This window comes from Sarcophilus harrisii, chromosome 1 (assembly GCF_902635505.1).
Source record: "Sarcophilus harrisii chromosome 1, mSarHar1.11, whole genome shotgun sequence".
In the NCBI taxonomy this organism is placed as follows: Eukaryota; Metazoa; Chordata; class Mammalia; order Dasyuromorphia; family Dasyuridae; genus Sarcophilus; species Sarcophilus harrisii.
The window spans coordinates 81,912,972-81,935,211 of record NC_045426.1 but is presented as its reverse complement, the minus strand read 5'-3'; the positions used below and the strand labels follow the sequence as shown (position 1 = coordinate 81,935,211).

The 22,240-nt window shown below is 34.0% G+C and overlaps 1 protein-coding gene across 1 annotated transcript in view; it reads left to right on the top strand.

Annotated features, from left to right (window-relative positions):
- Positions 1-22,240, top strand: part of DOCK3 (dedicator of cytokinesis 3) — a 500,037-nt gene that overhangs the window by 293,170 nt on the left and 184,627 nt on the right. The window contains exons 6-8 of the mRNA XM_031958628.1: positions 5,702-5,850; positions 17,059-17,143; positions 21,107-21,148. Coding sequence (XP_031814488.1) covers positions 5,702-5,850; positions 17,059-17,143; positions 21,107-21,148 — 276 coding nt within the window. The remainder of the gene's footprint in view (positions 1-5,701; positions 5,851-17,058; positions 17,144-21,106; positions 21,149-22,240) is intronic.

Here is a 22,240-nt window from a genome sequence, read left to right as displayed (position 1 = left end):
GTTGAAATAAAGAATTTCTAAGACCCTTTCTTTCCTTCCAATTCTATAATTCTGTCTTTCTGACATTTTTATCACAGGTTGTCAACTTCCCAGATAAGTTAGCTGATGCTACTGGTTGCTAATTTGCATTCATGATTATATTCAGGGAAAAAAGTCACAGAAACACATAATTTAAGAGTTAGAAGAGAAATCAGAAGCAGTGTATTCTAACTTGTCCACCATAAGATGCCCAATAAGCCTCAGTTTGAAAATTTCCGGAGTGGGGGGAACCTACCACCTTTCAAAAGGTCTTTTCCACTTTTGGAGAACTGTATTGTTTGAAAGATTTTCCTATTATCAAGCCAAAACTTGTCTTCTTCTTCTTCCACCTATTATTTCTTTTCAAACCATTGGTTTTTTTGGCCTAGATTCTATAATCTAATCTCTCCTCCACAAAACAACCCATCAGATAGATACTTTAAGATAAGACACAGTTCCTTTGATCAGCCCTTTTGTGGCATGGACTCAAAGTCCTTCACATCCTGATTTCCCTCCTTTGGACATTCTTCAGCTTATCAACGTCCTTCTTAAACTATGGCATTCAAAACTGAGCTCAGTCCAGGTGAGTTCTAACAATGGCAAAAAAATCTTCACCTATCTCATAGCCCAGGGCTGCGCTAGCTTTTTTGATTGCCATAGATTGTTACATTGTTGACTCTGCTTAATTTATGATCCACTAAAACCCTACTATCTTTTCCAGAACAACTACTTTGTAACCATATCTCCTCAGTCTTGTATTTGTGAAATTGATTTTTTAATATCAATGATACATAACTTTGTGTATATGTATACCTAATAAAATTCTTATTACTAGATTCTTACCCAATATCCTATCTTGTCAAGATCCTCTTAGATCTTGTGTTTGTTATCAATGCGTTAGGTATTCTCCCAAAATTCTTTCATCTGAAAACTTTATAACAATGACATTTTTGCTTTTATCCACATGACTGATAAAAATGTTATACATCCCTGAACCAAACACGGGTCTCTAAATTGTTCCCCTAAAGAACACTTGCCATTTAGTTGTTTAATCATCAAACATTCTTTCAGTCTAGCCAACTATCCGTATCATCTTTTCTATAGTTCTATGCTTTCTCCACAAGGTTAGAATGTAATATTTTATCAAAAGTTTTGCTAAAATCTAAATAAATTACATCCATATCTCTTATCTGCAATTTAACAATTCCATTAAAAAAAAAGGAAATAAGATTAGTTTAGTATCAATCAACAAACATTTATTAAGCACTTACCAGGTACCAGGCACTGGCTAAAATTATAAATAAAATTCTGAAACAATCCCTACTTTTGATCTATTTTTTTATCTATACTTTCTATTATTCTTTTGAAAATATCATTGGATTTTATTCTTTTTATTCTTTTCTTCTCTTTCTAAAATTTTACCAACATCATTTTAAAGATTCTTTCTAGAATTTTTACAGGAGTCAAAATCAAGCCAGCTGGCCTCTGGCTTTTAAATTCTATTTTCTTTTTTTAAATTAGTCCTAAATAACCTTTGTCCTTGGTACTATTTTCCTTGATCACTCAGATATCGTCTTTCTTTTTCAAGTAATGAGTTTTTTAAATTAATCTGCCCTCACTAACCCTTCTGCCATTGAGAAAATTAAAAACAAACAAAAGAAATCTTTTAGTATCTATCTACATAATCAAGCAAAATGAATTCATATTTGGTCATATATAAAAATGTATATTTCCTTATGCATTTTAAGTTCATTTCTTCTGGCATATTATATCTTCATTCTTTGGGACTCCTGGTTTATTATTGCATTGACCAGAGTTCTAAAGACTCTAAAGTTGCTTTTTTTTCTATAATATTGCTATCACTACATGAATTGTTCTCCTTGTTCTGCTCATTTCATTCTGCATCAATTCATGTCTTCCCACTTCCTCTGAAATTGATTATTTATCATTTTGTATAGCACAACAATATTTTATTACATATTTTTGCCGCAAATTGGTTAGCCATTCCTTAACCACTTAGTTTCCAATTTGGTACTACAATAAAGAGCTGATAGACATTTCTATATGTAGACATCCTCAATCTTTGACCTAATAGTGGTACAATTAGGTCAGAAGGTCTACAAAGTTTAGTAACTTTCTGTCACAGTTCCAAATTGCTTTCCAGAATGCCTGGAACAATTCACAGTTCTCCTAATAGTGCTGCAACATTTGTCATTTTCCTCTTTTTGTAATCTTTAACAGTTTCATGAGTATAAAGTGAAGTCTCAAAGTTGCTTTAATTTGAATTTCTCTATTAGTGATTTAAAGCATTTTTCTTATGACTGGGATAGCTTGAATTTCTTTATTTGGTAACTGCTTGTTCACATCCTTTTCACCACTATTCCATTGGGGGAATGGCTATGAATCATGTAAATTTGAATCAGGTCCTTATGGATCTTGGAAGTGAGACTTTCATCAGAGAAACATTGCAAAGAATTTTTCCCAGTCACCTATTTCCCTTATGATTTTTACCGTTTTAGATTTGTTTGTATCTTTTTTTATCTTCCTGTGAATCTTCCTATCGCTTGGTTTTCCCCCTCTCTCCATAGATGTAAAAAGTAATGGTTTCTTCACTATTCTAATTTATGATATAATCTTATATATTTAGGTGATATATCCATTTGGAACTTATCTTGGCATGTTGGGTAATATGTTGATCTAAATTTAATTATTGCCAGACTGTCCAGTTTTTCCAGCAAATTTTTCAAACAGTGATCCTTTCCCACAATATCTGCAGACTTTGGGCTTATTGTATTTGTTTTCTTTTATTTTTGTGTACCCATTTTGTTCCCCATAGATCTTTCTCTCTTCTTTTAACCAGTACAAAAATTATTTAATGATTATTGCTTTGCAGTACAATTTGAGATCTAATGTTGATAGAACTTAACCTGTTTTTGATGAAACTGTGCAAGGTCTTTGTAATCTTTTCTTTTCTTTCTAAATTTTTACCAGCATTATTTTGATGATCCATTCTGGAATTTTCTCAGAAGTCCAAGTCAAACTTACTGGCTTCTAGTTAATAAATTCTGTTCTCTTCCCTTTTTGACATTAACCCGTAAAAATCTTTGCCCCTGGTACCATTTTTCTTGATCATTCAGATATCATTGTCACTTATTCAGCAGTCACATCTACGAGCACTTTCAGTACCTAAAAATGTTTATCTGATCATCTAAATTTATAAGTATGATAAGAAGCTCTTTTTAGTCTTTTCTTCCATATCTTGGCAATCAATTATCTCTTAATTATTTCAAACATAGTTTTGGTGTGAGTTTTTTTTTTGGGGGGGGGGGAGGGATTTTCCTGAATTTCTCTCTCCAGCCTCAGCTCTTTCTGAGCTTTAGAATTCTTTATTCTATTTTCACAGGACCATGACATGCTCTTAGCTTCATCCTATTAACTGACCTTGCTTCTATCTTCTTTGATACATTTCTTTTTTTTTTTTTCTTTTTAATGTAAGATGTTTAATCGGTGAGGTCTCTGTGTACCCATTTTAGGCTTTTTAGACAAATCCCATTTTTCTCCTACTTGTAATCATTTCCTTGGTACCTCTTTCTTTGGGGTTCTCAATAATGATACACACAAAAAAGGGGCGATAGATAAAAGAGAGGTTTGTTGGAGAAGCATTATATCTGAAGAAAGTATGTTTATGTAAAGAAATTAGAGAGTCAGAAGGAGGAAATATGATGAAAAGCACTTCATTCCTGAACATCTCCCATTCCTCTTAGTCTGATTTTCCCAAAACAGTTTAGTTCTAGGTTTTCTCTGAATTCTTTGAAATTTGCTTTCTCCAAATCTGGAGCACATGCCAAGTGTCCTCTTCTTCTCCATTACAAACTCTCAGAAGTCTCTTCTCTTTGCCCCCACCAAGGGTTCCCATAAATTATGGTCAGTTCCTTCCTATTAATATGAATCAGATGCAGAATAGACTTTCTCCTTCTGAAGAATGAAATTACGACTAAGACAAGTCAGGAAATTAATAATGGCTCTGCAAATGACAGAGAGAGAGAGAGAGCATGATGCAGCAGATATCTAGATAATTGTAACCACAAGATCTTATACAGACTCTTCACCAGGTTTTCTCTTTTTGTTTGGAGTATATTGCAGTAACAAAACTACATCTATTTCTCTTCCTTCATTGTCCTTAATTCAAATACTCTCCATCAAGTTTCCTCTCTCTCATTCCTAATTTCTACATGAGTAGTGCTTCTCCACCATACCTTCTCCTCTTTGTTTTGAATGAAGAATGTCTGCAAAGAAAGAATTAAAATAGAGATTTTAATTTATTAATATCAGTGGCTAAAGAAAATTGCATTTATTTCCAACAAAGAAAAATGTGGGAGCACTCTAACTTCTAGGTTTAGTTTGTAAGGATATGTAATTCTAATTTTTTTAAAATTCTGACTTATTATTCAGTTTGTAATATCACTTAGAAATTGTCTCATGGTAGGAAATGGACTAAAAAAAAAACAAAGGTAAGATTACTATACTATACTATACTATACTATACTATACTATACTATACTATACTATACTATAGAAGATGGTAAAGTGGAATGCCAGACCTGGAATCAGGAAGACTCATCTTCATGAATTCAAATCCAGACTTAGACATTTACTAGTAGTGTAACTGTGGGCAAGTCACTTACCCTGTTTGCCTCAGTTTTCCTTATCTGTTAAATGAGATAGAGAAGGAAATGGCAAATCTCTCTAGTATTTTTGCCAAGAAAACTCTAAATGGATTCATGAAGAGTCGGATATGAGGGAAAAAACCTGAGCAATAAAAATATTACAGATGTTCACAGTAAAGTGTATGAAAATGTTTCCATTTTATTCTTATGAAGTTCATACTCATCATTAGTCATCAAGAATAAAAGATTAATTTGTTCCTAGGAGGAAGAGGTTGAAAATTCTAATGCTAATAATACTTATTAAAAATTCTCTTTAGAAAACTAGATGAATTTTGGAAACCTACAGTAAATTTAATGGTATGATTTGAAATTTAATGTTGACAATAGGTCTTCATAGACAATCACCATTCCATTTTCTCTTCCCAACCCACACAAACTTGATGTTTACAATCATTTTTTGTTTTATTTTGGTTTTTTTTTACCCAATATTTACTAAAACTACCTATTTCATACCATAGATTTGAATAGGCATTTATGGTTATAAAAACTTGTACTACAGAAGATTCCAGAGCTGTTTTCAGGGAACTAAGCTGTAGAGTCCATCTATTTTTAAATTTTCTGATTGGTTTTGTCTAAAAGTAAAATGCACCCAAATAGGGTCATATAAAATAAAACACAAAACCTGGAAAATAAAACAAAACTAAGGGCCTAGCTCTAAACTAGCTAAACAATCAAAAAAAAAATGCAGTGTAAAATTACATTATTTTCATTTTCTAGCCAACATTTTCCTGATGTATTTTGAAACCTGTGAATATATTTATGGGATCTCATGCACATGAAGGATTAACAAAGTTTTTAAGTCTATATGAAAAAGAGTTGAATAAACAGTTTTATTTTTTGAATCCCCATTTTGCAGATCAGAGAAATGTGTGTATTTTGTATTTTTAATTAGATTTCTTTGTTTTTTTTTTCCACTCCCTTTTCTATTCCTCTTTTTTCCCCAAATTCCCTTACAGAAACACAAAGTAGATCTTTTCTACAAATTACGTCATGTGATGAATGAACTTATTGATCTTCGGAGGCAGCTACTCTCTGGTCACCTTACTCAGGATCAGGTGCGAGAGGTTAAGAGACACATCACAGTGCGCCTAGACTGGGGGAATGAGTAAGTATGATTATACTTCAATATTTTCTCCAACTACTTTATAACTATTCAGCTCTCTTTGAATTTGCAAGGTGGCAAAGTTTCTTTAGTTAGAGAATGACCCTTCTTACACAGAATTTTTTTCTGTCTCTGATACTGACATTTATTGGCTGTGTAACCCTGGAAGTCACTTACCCCTGTTTGTGTCAGTTTCCCCATCTGTAAAATGATCTGGAGATGGAAATGACAAACCGCTCCGGTATCTTTGCCAAGAAACCCCAAAAGAGACCCCAAAATGTTAAACATGATCAATAACTGAACAAAAAAATTAAGTAAAACAGTTGAGGTCAAAGAAAGGGAAAGAAAAGCAGGAAAGAACACCAGCCCTGGTATCAGGAAGACCTGCAAAAGGCACTTAAGTTCTATAAAATCTGTAAAATGGGGGAAATGATAGCCTCTACTTTCCTGGGCTGTTGTGAAGCTCAAATGAGATCTTAATCGTAAGGCACTTCACTCAGTGCCTGACACACATGAGTGCTTATGTAAATGTTATCTATTACTAGTTGGGTGACCCCAGGCAAGTTATCTCTCAGGATTGTGGTGTGGATAAAATAAGATATATGGAAAGTGCTTTGCAAGCCTTCAAGCACTATATAAATTATACATATATGTAATACTTATCATTTTTATTATTGCATTATAGTTTTGAATATTTAAATCTATGATTGTACAATGAATAAGAATCTGAAGGGATTTCACAAAAAGGGTTTTATGCTGCCAAATATTCTTTTTCATGTCATATTTTTTTTAGGTGTCATTTATTTGTATAGCAATTGCAAAGAAAATCTGAGTCTTTGGGACAGGAAAATTATACCAGAACCTGCAACCTTCTTTTTCTTACTTTTCCATTGGTCTTGTAATTCTTATACTTCTCTTTTAAATCACTCATTATATAAGTGGGTCTTTTATAAGGAAAATAGAGAACAGTGCAAATTGGAGGGGGGAGAGGAGCACATAAATATTTGATTGAAAATTAATATGTAAATAATGATCTCAATTGAAAACAAACTATCTAAAAGTCAACTTGGGAATTCTATGTATGTGATGTTTGGCTATGCAGAGCCCAAGAGTTATAGATCTAAATTGTATGTGCTTTGTCATATTCCTTCCTAAAGGATACATTAGATGCACAAAATAATAAATAGTTTTCCATGATACAACAGGTCAGTCTTATTAATGTGGAGTTCTGTTTTATTAGAGAATTTTGAGATTATTTTGGCTAACAGAGACCATGAAGAACAAAAATCAGACAAAACTACCTTAAGGATTAAAGTAAATATAATTAATTAGCACAATCATTTTACTAAATTGAGTAGAAGACAGGACATGGAAGAAAATTCTGCCAAATATCTTCTTTGATATTTTGATCTATTACTCTTCTAGTTAGTCATACTTGAGTATGACCGTTCATTCCCCTAAAATAAACTTTCTAAAATAACACCATGCATGTCAACTTATAAATAAATTAGCTTAGAGAAAATCACATAAAGTAGTAAAGACTGCAATATATTAAAAAATTTATATATCATAAGATGAATGCCATCCAATACCTATGTGTGAATTATTTTCCTCTGGGCCCAAGGATAAAATTCATGAAGAAACTGGCAGAGCAGTTTTTGCTGCTCTGGGCACCCAAGGCTGATTACCTTCCCTCCCCAGATGGAAACAGGAGCACAAGTCACATAGCCAGGATTACATACACTATTCCTCTCTTCCTCCTTTCCCTTCCTGTTTTCCTTCCTTTGCTTTCTCCATGTGGCCTTTCTTAAAGATGGCCCGCAAGGGGCAAAAATGGAAGCTGGGCTACCTTGAGAATGAGCCAACGAGGGGAAAATCAGCAAATATTTTAATGTGTAATAGGCAAAGAAGAACAAAACAGAATAATGTATATGAATCTATGATCTCACCTTATATAGAGTTTTGGTTTTTTAAAAGTGAGTATTCAATTTAACTTGGGAGTAACAAAATTGTCATTTGTTTTTGTCTGAATTTCTGACCTTTTTAATTCTTTGTATTTTATTATTGATACCCTTTTTTTAAAAAAATGTTTATGACTACCTAGTATCTCACCAATTCACACATACAGACACACACAGACATACAGACACACACACACACACACATACACTCCTGAATAGAAACTTTTTACAAAGCAAATCCACATATGAACCATGTTTGAAAAAAAGTCTTATTTTGATATACTTACTATAAGATCAAAAGGAGCAATTACACCTATGAGAATGCCTACCACATAATGAGTGTTTAGCAAGTTCTTGCCAATTAATTGATTTCTCCATCTCTAGTTCATTATGCAGTTTCCTAGGGGTGGAAGACAGGATTAATCACTACTCAAGTTTAACTTTGGAGACTTGTCACTATACAGTATCAGCAGAAGAATATTGTTATTTCAAAGGTGGACCTTCCTTTCAAAGATACCTTTAGAGTAATTAAAAGCACTGATCCAAAAATATCCTGATTTCAATCGCTGCCTGATCTCATGGATAGTATTTTGATGTCCCCAAAGAGGCAAAGACTCTTTATCTAGCTCCTTTGCAATATTGGAAAATAGTAACGGATAGGAGACCCTGTTGAAGGTACTCTAATTAAAAATATTGACAATATACATTCTCTAATAACTCTATGGACTCTTAAGTCTCGGTCCTCTACAGTGAAGGATAAGAGTTCCAAAAACAAAATCAATTATTTTCAAGGTACAAATAAACCATAATTCCTTTGCACTGCCTTTTTTCATTTTTTTCCCATCAGTACATCTGAAGATACAAAAATCTATAAAACCAGAATTTTCACAGTGTAACTTATGACAGAATTGTCAGCCAGTCAACAAGTATTAATAAGTACTTACTATGTTTTAGTCACTATGCTAAACTCTGGAGATTCAAAGAAAATAAAAACATAGTCCCTGTGCATATTCATATTCTAAAGATAGAAACAACTATGTGGATACAGTATTCATTCAGAGAATTCAGACATTTGGAGGGAAAAAGTACTAGAAATCACAGGGACTGGGAAAGGCCCTCTATGGAAGGAGGTATTTGAATGAATATTTAAGGAAGCCCAGAGAAGTCGGTACATGAAATGGATAGAATTCCAGACATTAGGGAGAGTCAGTGAAAAAGCAGTTAAGAAGTGGAGTGTCCTCAATGCAGCCATTGATATATAATCATAGCGTACAGGAGAGAATGGAAGAAAAAAATACAAGAAGTTTGGAGATGGGGATTTAAATACCAAAAGGAATTTTATTTTTGATCCTAGAGGTAAGAAAGTAGGAGGAGAGAGTAACATGGTTAGTTGTGCTCTTTAGAAAAATCACTTTAGCACCTAAATGGAAAGTAGATTCAAGTAGAAAGAGACTTGAGGCAGGAAGATAAGGCTGTTGCCATATTCTAGGTATGAGATGATAAATACTTCACCAAAGTTTGATGGTTGTGTGGGAGAAGGACAAATATACAAGAGATGTGATAAAAATAGAAATAAGGTGGCTTGGAAACTTGTGAAATCTGTGACATGAATACAAGACGGAAATCAAGGAGCACCAGTAGTAGTACCTACCAATAGTAGAGACTCCCAGCATGGTGGTGCCTTTGACTAATAATAGCAGAGACTGAGAATAAAGATTGATGAGAATGGAAGGTGAGGAGAAAGGGTCATGAGCTCTTTTTTAAACATATTTGAGTTTGAGAAGACTTCTTTGATCTTGATTTTAGAGATAGAGTAGGGCTAGATATATAATCTGAGAATCATTTGCACAGAGATAATTGAACCCATTGGAGATGAGGAGATCATATTTAGTAAGTATGGCCACAAGAATAATCCAGCAAAGGAAATGGAGAGGAAGTAGTCATACACATAGGAAGGGAAACCCAAGATAGACCAATATTATAAAAATCTAAAGAAGAGAGAATATCCAGGAGGAGACAGTGATCAACAATGGCAAGAAGAATAAGGATGGAGAAGGAACATTAGATTAGCAATTAAGATCTCATTAATGAGATTTGCTTGTTATGCTTCAGTCTAATGCTGAGAAAATAAGTCCCTGCAACCTGTGTTATATTTGTTTACTTATTTAATTTGTAAAGCTATAAAGCCAATTTAATGCTATACCAAATTTAAATGTTGAAGATTGTAACAGGTACAAACCTGTACTTACATAGTTGCACCTTTGTGAGAGCAAAACTTGTAAGCCCTTTAAAGAAATATTGAAGTTATGCATAAAAATTTCAAAGAGTAAAAATTATATATTTAATTTTCTTCAACATGTCCCTATATTGATGCCTACTTCTACTCTTGACTCTCGGGATTTTTCTGCCTTGCCCTCTTGACTCCCTTTCTAGCTGCCTTTTATGTTTTGTCTTCTCCAATTAGGAATTTAAGATTTTTAAGGAAAAAAACTGTCTTCCTTCTTTATATTTATATTTCCATTTATATTTTCACTTCTTAGCCATGTGTCTAACACACAGTAGGTACTCAACAAACGTATTTTCTATCTCAAAAAAGTACCCTCCTACTTAAAGATTTTCCTTATCCCATAATCTCATCAATATAGTGATTCTACATCACTAAATACAAACGAGTTGCATTAGCCCATTAATATTATCTGACACATGAAAACATCTGCCTCTGATACTTTGTGATGCTACTTTCTCAAAAACATAAGATTTCACGCGGAAATTAAATAAAATTAAAGAGCTTTGTATAAATTTATCACATTCAGGTATTTTTTTCCAAAGCTTCCATTAAACTTAAATTATGTATTGCCAGAGGAAAAATATGCATTTGCCACAAATATTGAAAATTGGAACTAAAATAATCTCAGGGCTTTCAGAATCCTGCACAGCAGTAAAATCCAAAAATTCAAAATGGTGGCCTCAGACATTTATTAGCTTTGTGACACTGAGAGAATCAATTAACCCCAATTGCTTCCAAACAAAAGTTCAAAATGGAACTACATCATAGGAGCATAAAATTAAGGCTGAAAAGAATCTCACACATAATCTACTCCAACTCCTTCATTATATAGCTAAGAAAACAGTCCCAAAGCTCTTAAATTACTTACCCAATTCAAACAGAGTTGATTCAGTGATTCAATATACAAAATGCTACCAGTCCATGGATAAATGAAATTTGTTTATTTGAGGAATGGCCTAATGAGTAATGGAATTTAAGGTATCTAGTGGTCAATAGAACAATAGTAATGATTTGCACTTAAGTAAGCTATATGGATTATAAAGCATTTTTCCTCCCAAACAACCATGTCAGAGAGACAGTACAAATCTCCATTTTATAGAAAAGAAGACTGAAACTTAAAGCTTAGAGAAATGTTGACTTGTCCAGTGATGTACACTACTAAATAGCAAATAGAATTTGAACTCTAAACTTCCAATCCTGTTTGCTTTCTATATAACTTCTGCCTTTAAGTAGCATATTTGACTCTAATTACTTAAATGACTTTAACCTTAAGTCATATTTTAAGCATATCTAGTTTTTTTTAACTCTTTTGGGTTTGGTTTCTCTGTCAGAAATGGAATGTGAATGTCCTTAAATCCCACAATAACAACAACAAAAAAAAGAAACAAATAAGCAAAAAAAAATGTTATTTTTAGTTTGAAGCTGAAATGAAGAGAAATTCTTTGTTATCTTCCCAGAGTAACCCTAGAAGAATCAGTTAAGTGAATTTTAATATCACAAAAAAACTGACCTAAACCCTGTGGGATTTCATTACATAAGTCATTTTTAGGTGGACAACACTATTCCAAGCCATGTGGAATAACTGAATGAAAAGCATATATTCAGAAGTCAGGAACTGGATGTGAATGAGAAGTGGGAGGGAAGTTATACCTTAATTATCTAGTGATACTACTAAACAGATTACTTAAGTGTCATAGAGGTTCCCTTGCAGATATTCTGAAGTCAAAGCATAAATATTTTATAATTTAATCTCTGAAAGATGAAGAAAGTATTACCTGATTAGATGTTACTGATATAATTCTTCTCTAACTAGTCATTTCTTCACTTCAAAACCCATTATGAATGAAAGTTTTTTAGTGCCTTGAACTAGGTGGTAGAGTCAGAGATAGATAAGTTGATAGACAGACAGACAGACAGACAGATAGATTGAAAGATCGATCGATAGAAGATAGATAGATATGTATATATGAGAACCTTAGAAATGAATATTAAATGTCAAAATGCCCTGCAAATAATTTGTAGGTATTGGCCATGCTATATCTTATTTTTGTATAAAAATGAAGAACTGTATCTTTCATTTTAACTCCAGTCACAAAAGCTTGCTGCTGCTGCATGTTTTGAATTTATGTATTGCCATTTCTGTAAAGCAGCCTTATAAATAAGTCTAATAAATAAGTCAGCCCACACACATTTCTGGCAGAGATAGCAGAATATCCAAGGAAACAGTCTTTCCTACTCACCCCAGACAAACAGTAGATAAACAACTATTTGTAAGCATTGATTTGGCTTTTTATAAGTATTATTCTCACTCACTTCTTAGATGGGGGAATCGAGGTATGACCAATGATGACAGTCCTGAGATTTAGCCTAATGTTAAATCTGCTAAAATGTTCTGTCATTAGAGTTGACTTTCACATATTTCTCATCAAAGTTACAACAAAGTTACAAAGTGAAGAGGTCGCATCTAGTACTCTTCTTGCTGTAGTGAAGTTTATTTTGGATTTTTCCAGTGATGGTATTGGAGCCAAGGGTATGTTCTATAACTGAAGAGTTCTCTAGTGAATCATTAATGTTTGAGGAATTTAATACCAATTTTATTCCCTTCAAGGGAGATTTCTTTATGTATGCTTTCTTTTTCTATGCATCCTTTCTTATCATCAAGGAACACTTCTCAAACGACATTGATTATGGCCCTTATTACAGACATTTGAATTTGAGATGAATCAAAGTGGGGGAGTCCTTATTGCCCTCATAAAACTTTTAAGTAAGACCAAAATGTTATATCCATATGTATAGCAGGACAATGACAAGATATGAGCCACTAACTTGTCCTTTCTTAGACCCTAACCTAACTCCAAGAGTATACTAACAGAGGAAAGAAAGAAAGAAATCCTGATTATAGTAATGATTGCTGTGATGATAGATTTGGGGGATTTTGATGAGCTCTAGAATTTTCACTTATTGGGCTATGAATACCATGGTATTAAATTTCAGAAACAGTGAGGATTAACTTGAGAACTCTTCAGTTATAGAGTGTGTCCTTGGCTCCAGAATTATTATTATGACATATCAAGGATCATTATATGCTGCATCAATAAAGCATCCTCTCCAATATTCTAATACAAGTCATTGTATTGGAATTCTTGGCTTCCTAATTATAACAATCAGACTTTCCCAAGTTTATATTTTATGTCATCCCATAATTGGAGAATAACTTTCAAACTTTGCAAAATTTCAGATGGTCTTCAAAACAAGAAAGCTATTGAATGAGAATATTACTAGATTTTTATTCTTCCACTATTACTGACTTAGAATACAATTTTTGAAGCCACAGATCTAAAGTTATTTCAAAGAAATAAAGAGCAGCAGATTAAAGAAATGGAATGTGGTCCACAGTTGCTCTGAGACTTAGATCCTTGAGGGAGAGAAACAGAATCTATAATCAACCATCTCATTTATATGTGTTGAAGGAACTCAGTACTGACACTGGATTTAGTTTTATCTTTAAAATAATTTGTCTGGTTTTCAGTATTATTTTTCCAATAACTTCTAGAGTAATAATAATAACAACAACATAAAGTCATACCTTTCCTTTAAAACTTTAAGGTTGTCAAAAACACTTTCCTCATAACAATCTGGCAAGGTAAAGAATGTAAGTATTGATACTCCATTTTACAAATAATGAGGGAAAAAGGCGCAGGGAAAAAATTACTTTGCCATAGACCCTAAGTTTCCTGTTCTATGTAGTTTATACCTAATGAATGTAAGAATTAGAAATAGGAGGTCTTCTTGATTCACAAATTTGATGTAATTTCCATCACATCATGCCGTGACTCTGTTTATGAGACTAACAGTAGGTTCTTGCTCTTTTCATTATGAGAATATCATTAATAAGTTCTGTACTTTGGAGAACACACAGTCACCTTTTTAAAAAAGTAAGAGGTATTTTTTCACAGGAAGAACCTGTAGAATTAGAAATGCTAATATCAGTTAAAAGTAGACTGTAATGGTTTGTTCTCCTTAGCAATTTCCTATCACATAGTGTTAGCAACATTGACTAGTTGGCATTAGTGTTGATGTTAACCTTTAGCAACCTGATATGCAAGAATTGCTCAGTATAAACTGATAGGGATAAAAATACCTTCCATCTTCCATGATTTCCTTATACAATAATTAGTAAAGTTCACTGTGTCATCAAGTTGTTAATGAATTGTGTGATAAGAAGAGCAGTGGAAAGTTCTTCCTCATAATGTTATTCATCGAGTTTATTTCTTACCCAAAGAGTCTTTGCTAAATTCCTATTAGCATCATGGCATATGTTATAGGGAAAGAGAAAGAAATATATGGCAGCATTTTGACCTGAGAAGTTTGTAGTCTTATTGGATAGATAAGAATACATGCTTCTCCTTCTAGAATATATGGGTTCTTTCTCCTCATCCATCAGCTGTAAAACCATCCTGTTCTATCCTTTTCCATCACCTCTGGATCCATAGGTATGAGAAAGATTCTTTTATTTACAAGAACTCTGTAATACATCTTCATAAGTATAGGGCAATCAAGTCATGTATATATTAAACTTATTTGAATTCAACTTTACAACTGCCATAGAAAGAAAGAGATAATGGTTTGACTATTGTGTGTCCATTCTTTACTATATGTTCCACAATATAAGGATGAAATGAGAAACATTCCCACAACCTCCACCATACTGTGTGATTCTCAGGTTTCTTCATCATATCCAAAAACTTTCTTTTCTTTTAAACAGTCTATGGCAGCTAAGAGATATAGGGTATTGGATTTGAATTCAGGAAGATCTGAGTTGAAATCCTGCTTCAGGCACATAGGCAAATCACAATTTCTCTCAATCAGCCTCAGTTTCCCCATTTGTAAAATGAAGAATGATAACCGCACCTTCTTTACATGGTTTTTATAAGGATTACATGTAAGATGCTTTGCAAAACATCAGGTTCTTATAAGCATTAGTTTCAGTTAGTTGTTTACTTTGCTTAGACTGGGAGAAAGGGAGGTGATCTTAACTGGCCTGCTGATCATTTCTGGTTGGTTAAAAAAAGTCCCTCTTTTGACTCCTTTGTTCTGTCTTGCCTCCTGATAAAAATAATAATAAGAAAAATTTATGATCTTTTCAAATATCATAACATTAACGTGTAAAATTTTTGCAAGAGTTATTTTCCCTGGTCATTAGTTTCCTTATATCTAAATGTTTTTTCCCTTTGGGTAGATATCTTGGTTTCCATTATCTGTTAGTAGCATGACTTTTTCTCCCATGAAAAATATAATTTTCAGTCAGTTGTTTCCATTAGAACTATCTTAGATCCTATTACTTTCTGATACCAACCATATTATTTTAAAGAGATTCTAGCTCCTTTCTAGTGATATCTGTATAAAAGATACCATACTGGAAAAAAGTTCTCTAAATCATTAATATTTAGAGAAATAAAAATTAAAACAACTCTTAAGGCAGCACCTCAGACCCCTCAGATTGTCTAATTTCACAGAAAAAGAAAATGACACGTGCTATAGGAATGTGCAAAAATAGCCACACTGATGGAGCTTGTGAATTAGTCCCATTATTCTGGAGAGCAATTTAAAACTATACCCAAAAATCAAAAAAAGAAAGAAAGAAAGAAAGAAAAACTATGCATATCCTTTGACCCTGCAATATTACTTTTAAGTCCACACCCCAAAGAGATCAAAGGAAAAGGAATTCTAGCAATTCTTTTTATAGTGGCAAAGAACTGAAAACTGAGGAGATGCCCTTCAAATGGGAAATGTCCAAATGAGTTATGTATATGAAGATGATAGGTTACTATTTTACTGTAAAAAAAATAAAGAAAATCTAGGAAGACATATATGAGCTAGTGAAAAGTGAAGTGAACAGAACCAGGAGAACAGTTTACACAGTAACAGGTATTATAAAGAAAATCAATTGTGAAAGACTAAATAACACTGACCAATACAATGATTCACCACAGTTCCAAAGGACTCATGATAAAAAATGTTCTCCACTTTCCAAATAGAGAACTGATGAAACTGGAGTGCAGAGTGAAACATATTCCTTCTCTTTGTTTCTTTTTCTTGGTTTTATCTTTTTTTCAGAATGTGGCTAATGCAAAAATATATTTTGCATGACTTCACATATATAAAGGGTATGATATTTCTTGCCTTCTCAATGAGTAGGAGAGGAGTAGAAAGAGGGAAAGAATTTGGAATTGAAAATAAAATAAAATTGGGGAAAAAACAACATATTTTAATGATTTTCCAAAGGTAATTTTGACTACATGCAATTTTCACCCTTGCGCTGACTTTAGAACCTAACCTACCCTGCAAATATATGATTCCACTGTAATAACTTGCACTGCAGATTTTCTGAAAATGTTATAGCTACATATGGCCAAGTCTCTCTGATGAAAATTATGCCAATATTAATGCAAATAGGTTGAAAATGAATTAAGATGCTCTAAAATCTCCATATTGGTTTAACACCTTTAGGTAGTATTCTTAACATGTTTCACTTTGTGACAAATTAACTTGGTCCTTCTGCAGTTTTCATATCTGGTGAATAATCTTAGGTATAGCAGAGCCAAGTCAATAGTTTATAAGAGGAAGAAAAAAGAAAGCTAGGGTGAATTAGTGATTACTAGCCTACTACAAACTCACTCTTACTCCACTCAAGGAATCTGCTATAAAAAATGTCATCAGATGAATAATTAAATTGAAATTACAGGAAGAAACAGAACTTAGAAATTGACATTTTATTAGTCACAAAATCCCCGGCTTCATTTGTTGAGCAAAGCTTGCCTGTATCAACTCAGCATTGTCAACAAGAAGTTTGAATCTCTGGGTTCCAAGGATCATAGAATATGGAGTCCCTTATATAACCACATAAAATAGATAGATGTGGACTTATATTATGTGCTTCTGATGTTTCTCTCTCTTTAATAGGCATTTGGGCTTGGACCTAGTTCCTCGAAAGGACTTTGAAGTGGTGGATTCTGATCAAATTAGTGTCTCTGATCTCTATAAAATGGTAAGAAATCTAAGACAAAATATATTATTCTAAGGTTCTTTAGAAGTGTTCAAGAGGGTTATTTCAAACCTGAGGTGTCACTTGGGCAAAGGCCTGGAATCAGGAGACAAATATGTCACATATAGGGAATGACAAGCAGTCTAGTAAGAATGAAACAGAGAAACAATACCAAAACTGTTAGCAGACAAGAGGCAGAGTGGGAAAGATTAAGCACTGGGGAAACACTGAAAAATTTTGGATAGGAGAATGAATATTTCAGATCTGTGTTTTAAGAATTGATTTGGTAGCTATCCCAAAGAGGTGTTAGAGGTAGGGAAAGACTCGAAATGAGAAGAGCAATTAGGAGACTCATAGTCGTCCAGGTGAGAGGTAATGTGGATTGGGACAGAAAATAAGTAAGTAGAGAGAAAGGAACAGAAGGGAGAGATTTCATGGAACAGACAAAATTTGGAAATTTATTGGATATGGAAAAAGAAGGAAGATGGAAGGGTTGAGAATGACTCTGAGGTTATGAAGCAGTGACTAGAAGGAATGGAAGAAAGTAGAAGTTCCATTTTGAATAAGTTGAATTTAAGATAGTTATGGAATATCCAGGTGAAATAGTCCAGTGGATATCAGTGATAAAAACTGGAATTCAAGAGAGACATTAGAGCTGGCTATAGATTTGGGGAGTCATCTGCGTAGAGATGATCATTTTACCCATGAGAACTGATATTATCCACAAAGGAAAATAATAGTGAAAGAAGAGAGCTTTGGACAGACCTTTAAGGGATATTCACACTTAATTAGTAGGGAAACTAAGATGATCCAGTAAATGAGACTGAGAAGAAATAGTCATAGAAGTAGGAAGAGAACCAAGAGAAATCATGTTACAGAAACTAAGAGAGCAAAGAATGTCTAGGGGGTTAAACATGGTTGAAATGACAAAAATACAGAGAACTCACACAAAGACCCTGGACTTTTTAATCATGAAATTATTGATGGCCCAGGAGGGAAAAGAAATGAAGTAATAGAGGCAACAAGTATAGGGGATCCTTGTTTGAAATGTGGCTATGAAAGGTAGAAGAAATACTGGACTATCACCCAAGGAGATGATACAGTAAGTGGAAGGATTTTTTAAGGATGGAGGAGAGATGGGCATGATTTTACATAGTAGGTAAAGCATGGTTGAAGATGAGAGGGAGGGAATAGTTGATGGAGTATGAGAAGGGATGGAAGATGGGAGGGGACTGGCTTAAAAGTAGAATTAGAGAGACTGAATTGGCGAGAGCCACCTTTCCTTCAGAGACTGGAATGAAGGAGGAGAATATAGAGGAAGAAAAATGACAGAAGTATAGAGTCAGAGAGAAGATAGAGTTCATGAGGGATAGCCTCAGTTTTCTCAGCAAAACAGGAATTGAGATCTTGTGCTGAAAGGGAAGGGAGAGGAAGTGTTTTGAGGTGAAAAGAGAAGATTTTCAGTAGACATTACAGAGATTGTGATAATCATGGAAAGATAAAAAGATTGCCTTTACACCAGTTGAGATCAAATAACATGTTATAGTACATCCGGGCACGATTACATGACTTTTACTGTGGTGTCCTCCAGCAGCCTGTGAATAGAATTAGAGAGAGCTGATTATGGAGGCAGAGCTAGGATTTGAGTTTAGTAAGGTGTTGAAAAGTTAAGGGAACGAGGAAGTCAACAGTAATTGAGAGTGTATGGTTGAATTGCTAGATCATTGGGTCAAGGGAGAAAAGAGGATAAAGAAAGGGAAGAGATACAGTGAAGAACTGACAGAATGAGAGAATGAAAAGAAGTAGAAGTACTGATCATTTTGAAGAGGACAAAGAATAGGTTTAAGAAAAGTGAGAGAAGAAGAGATGAAAGGATAAGAGTTTTTAGTCAGATAAATTCTGGATTATGAAAATAGAACAATTAAGGAAAGTCACCATAACATAAAAACAAATATTCAATCAAAAAATTTAAAGTAATTTTTAATGGATTCCTTATATAATATATAGCAATGATATAGAATCCCCCTGATTATTAATCTACCTAGAGGAAATTAGATTAGTCTGGAATATTCTAAATTTAACATGGCCTATGATCAATCAGCTTTTAACATAGCCTACAATTTAAAGACTTAACCCTTTTACTTCTTCCAAAATCATTGAGCAGAGTAATGTTATATGCTCATTCTTTCAGCACCTAAATCTGGAATTTGTCTAAGCTTGTTGATTCGAACTGAGCAAGAACAAATAAATGTACTCTGTCAATCTCACGTGTCCCAAGTTTTCTCTTCCCAATTCAAATTTTGGTCTTTTTCATAGGGAAAAAAGCATAAGAGCTAAGCAGTCCTGCTTTCTTTCTGGCATAATCTTCTCTTCTATTTTTAGAACTGGTACTATTCCTTCTTTTCTTTTCCTCTTTCTCCAGACATAATTTTTAATCACCTTTTATTGTGCCCAACTCTAGCCTCAACTCATTCTTTTAGTAACAGAAATGCTACCATTAGAGGCCCTTGTTATGTGACTGTGTTCGTTGTCAGTCCCTGCCCTGACTCCCCTCCTCTATCCAGCTTTTAAAATATGTTGGTTGGTGCACTTCCTGTGCATTTGCATCTGTCTCTCCAGACAGCTCCTCCTTTTCTTCTTCAGAATTATTTCCACTTGTGTCATTAGAATCCTCCTTATATACCAAGATGAGAGGGAGGGAATAGGTGATGGAGTATGAGAAAAATGATGGGAGTATGGGGAAGGGATGGGAGATGAGAGGGGACAGGATTAAAAGTAGAGTTAGGCTGAATTGGCAAGAGCCACCTTTCCTTCAGAGACTGGAATGAAGGAGGAGAATATAAAACTTTAAACAATGAAATTTTACATGTTGCTTTTCTCAAATGCTCTGAATTCTCTTGTCCCAGATTTTAGCAGGTGTGTATTATATACCCTTTTATCCTCCTATCTGTCACAAACCTACCACTTCTACTTTATTGGTCATAATCTAGCCCAGTTCCCTTCCTAGCTTCTTTTATCTTTTACAGAATGCAAATATCATTAAATTTAATAAAGAGCACTGGGTCTGGACTGAAAAGATCTGGATTCACATCCTGCTTCAGTTACTTTCTTCCTCTGTGATCTTGGCAAATGGCTTTACATATCTGACCTCAGGTTTCTCAGCTGATTTTGCATGAATTATTCAATCAGAATGCTGTATACATTGTCTGATAGTTATTGTATTTAATGTTTTTGCTAATCTTCTTTCTTTGTCATAAGAGAAGATTCAGTCTGGTTGAAGGGTAAGGGCTCCCAGAAATGTTTATGATTTTAAAACATAATGCAAATAATTTAAGGGAAAGCTCCACAGAGGCGGAGAGACTGTTGATGTACTTTAAGGTTCATTATATGTAGAGTGGTGTAGTACAGTAGGACAGACACAGTTTAGATAAGATGTGATCCTTGACCTTGTAGAACTCACTCTATAACAGAGCTTTGAATGGAAGGTAAGATTTCCATAGACAGAGAAAACAAAAAATATTCCACATAATTAAGGTGGCCAAGGCAGGAGAATGCTCAATGTACTCAGGATGAAACTAAGGGTCCAGTTAAGAAATTAGGGGAAGGTTCAAATACTCAAGAAACTTTAAGTAACTGAGTTTTATATATTCCAAAATGAGACCACTGGGAGGAGGAAAGAGGTGAGGTGGGGAATAATGTGTGTGTCTATAAAACTGTATATCTTGACAAAATTCTTTCCTGAGACATATATGGAAGATGGAAATTATGGAGAAGAGAGGAAATATGGTTTATCCATGTATTTGGAACACTATGGTAATTGGTATATAATATAGATATTGTAGATAAATTTTAAAATTAAATATATACAAGGAACTTATATATCACACTGTGCTGGGAAGAGATTTGTTACTCAGAAAATAAACAGCTGCTAATTGATTGAACGATTGCTCTCTTTTCTTGCCCTAGCACTTATCTAGCCGGCACAGTGTACAGCAAAGTACATCCCAGGTAAGTTGACTTCAAAAAAAACCTCTTATCCTTTCCAGTTGGCTGCCTTCTTTTAAGATATGAGAGTGTATCAGGAAATAATTGACTTTTATCTGAAGTCACTTTTCATCATAGTATCCATGACCCATAAATCAACTGATCTTTGAGTATGTCATTATTCTCAAGGGTTGGGTTCCCTGCCCCAGCCTCCAGGCCTTCATGGGCAGCAGCTTGGCAGTTACTTAAGAATTACACATAATCCCTTGGCAGCATTGGGCTCACTCCGCAAAAACTATCCCTTTCTCCTCATAGCTGGAATTCCTCAGGTAGTCAGAGGTTGGTAAGGTCACCCTTTTATGAATATATAATAGCTTCATAATTTTAGCTCCAACCTAGCCTTGAAATTAGCTAGCCTAAGGGAAATAGCACTTTAATACGTTTTTTCCCCAGTTAGGCTACAGATTCACAGTGCACCCTAGAGCAAGCTCTGTAGCTCTAGCTGTCCATGTCTCCACTGGTAACATGGAAATAATAATAACTGATCTTACCTGCTAGATTGGAATAAGGTAAGAGGGGGAAAAGATAATACAAAAGTGTTTTCTTAACATTACACAAAGTACAACATGAAATCAACCATAATGCTAGGGAAGGACATGATCTCTATCAGCAGAGTTTGGGGATGTTTACTATTTATTCCAAAAGTTGGTCTCCAGCATTATACACAACAACAACAAGATCATGTGATGATCAACTGTGATGGACTTGGCTCTTTTCAACAACAAAGTGATATAAGGCAATTCCAATAGACTTGTGATGAAAGAACCATCTGCATTCAGAGAGAGGACTATGGGGACTGAATGAGGATCACACCATAGGATTTTTGCCTTTTTTGTTATTTGCTTATTTGTTTGTTTTCTCATTATTTTCCTTTTTAATATTGTTTTTCTTGTGTAGCATAAGAAATGTGTTTAAAAGAACTGCACATATTTAACCTATTTTGGATTATTTGTTTTCCAGGGGTGGGGGGAATTAGGAGGAAGGGAGAAAAATTCAGGAAAACAAGATTTTACAGAGATGAATATTGAAAACTATCTTTGCGTGTATTTTGAAAAA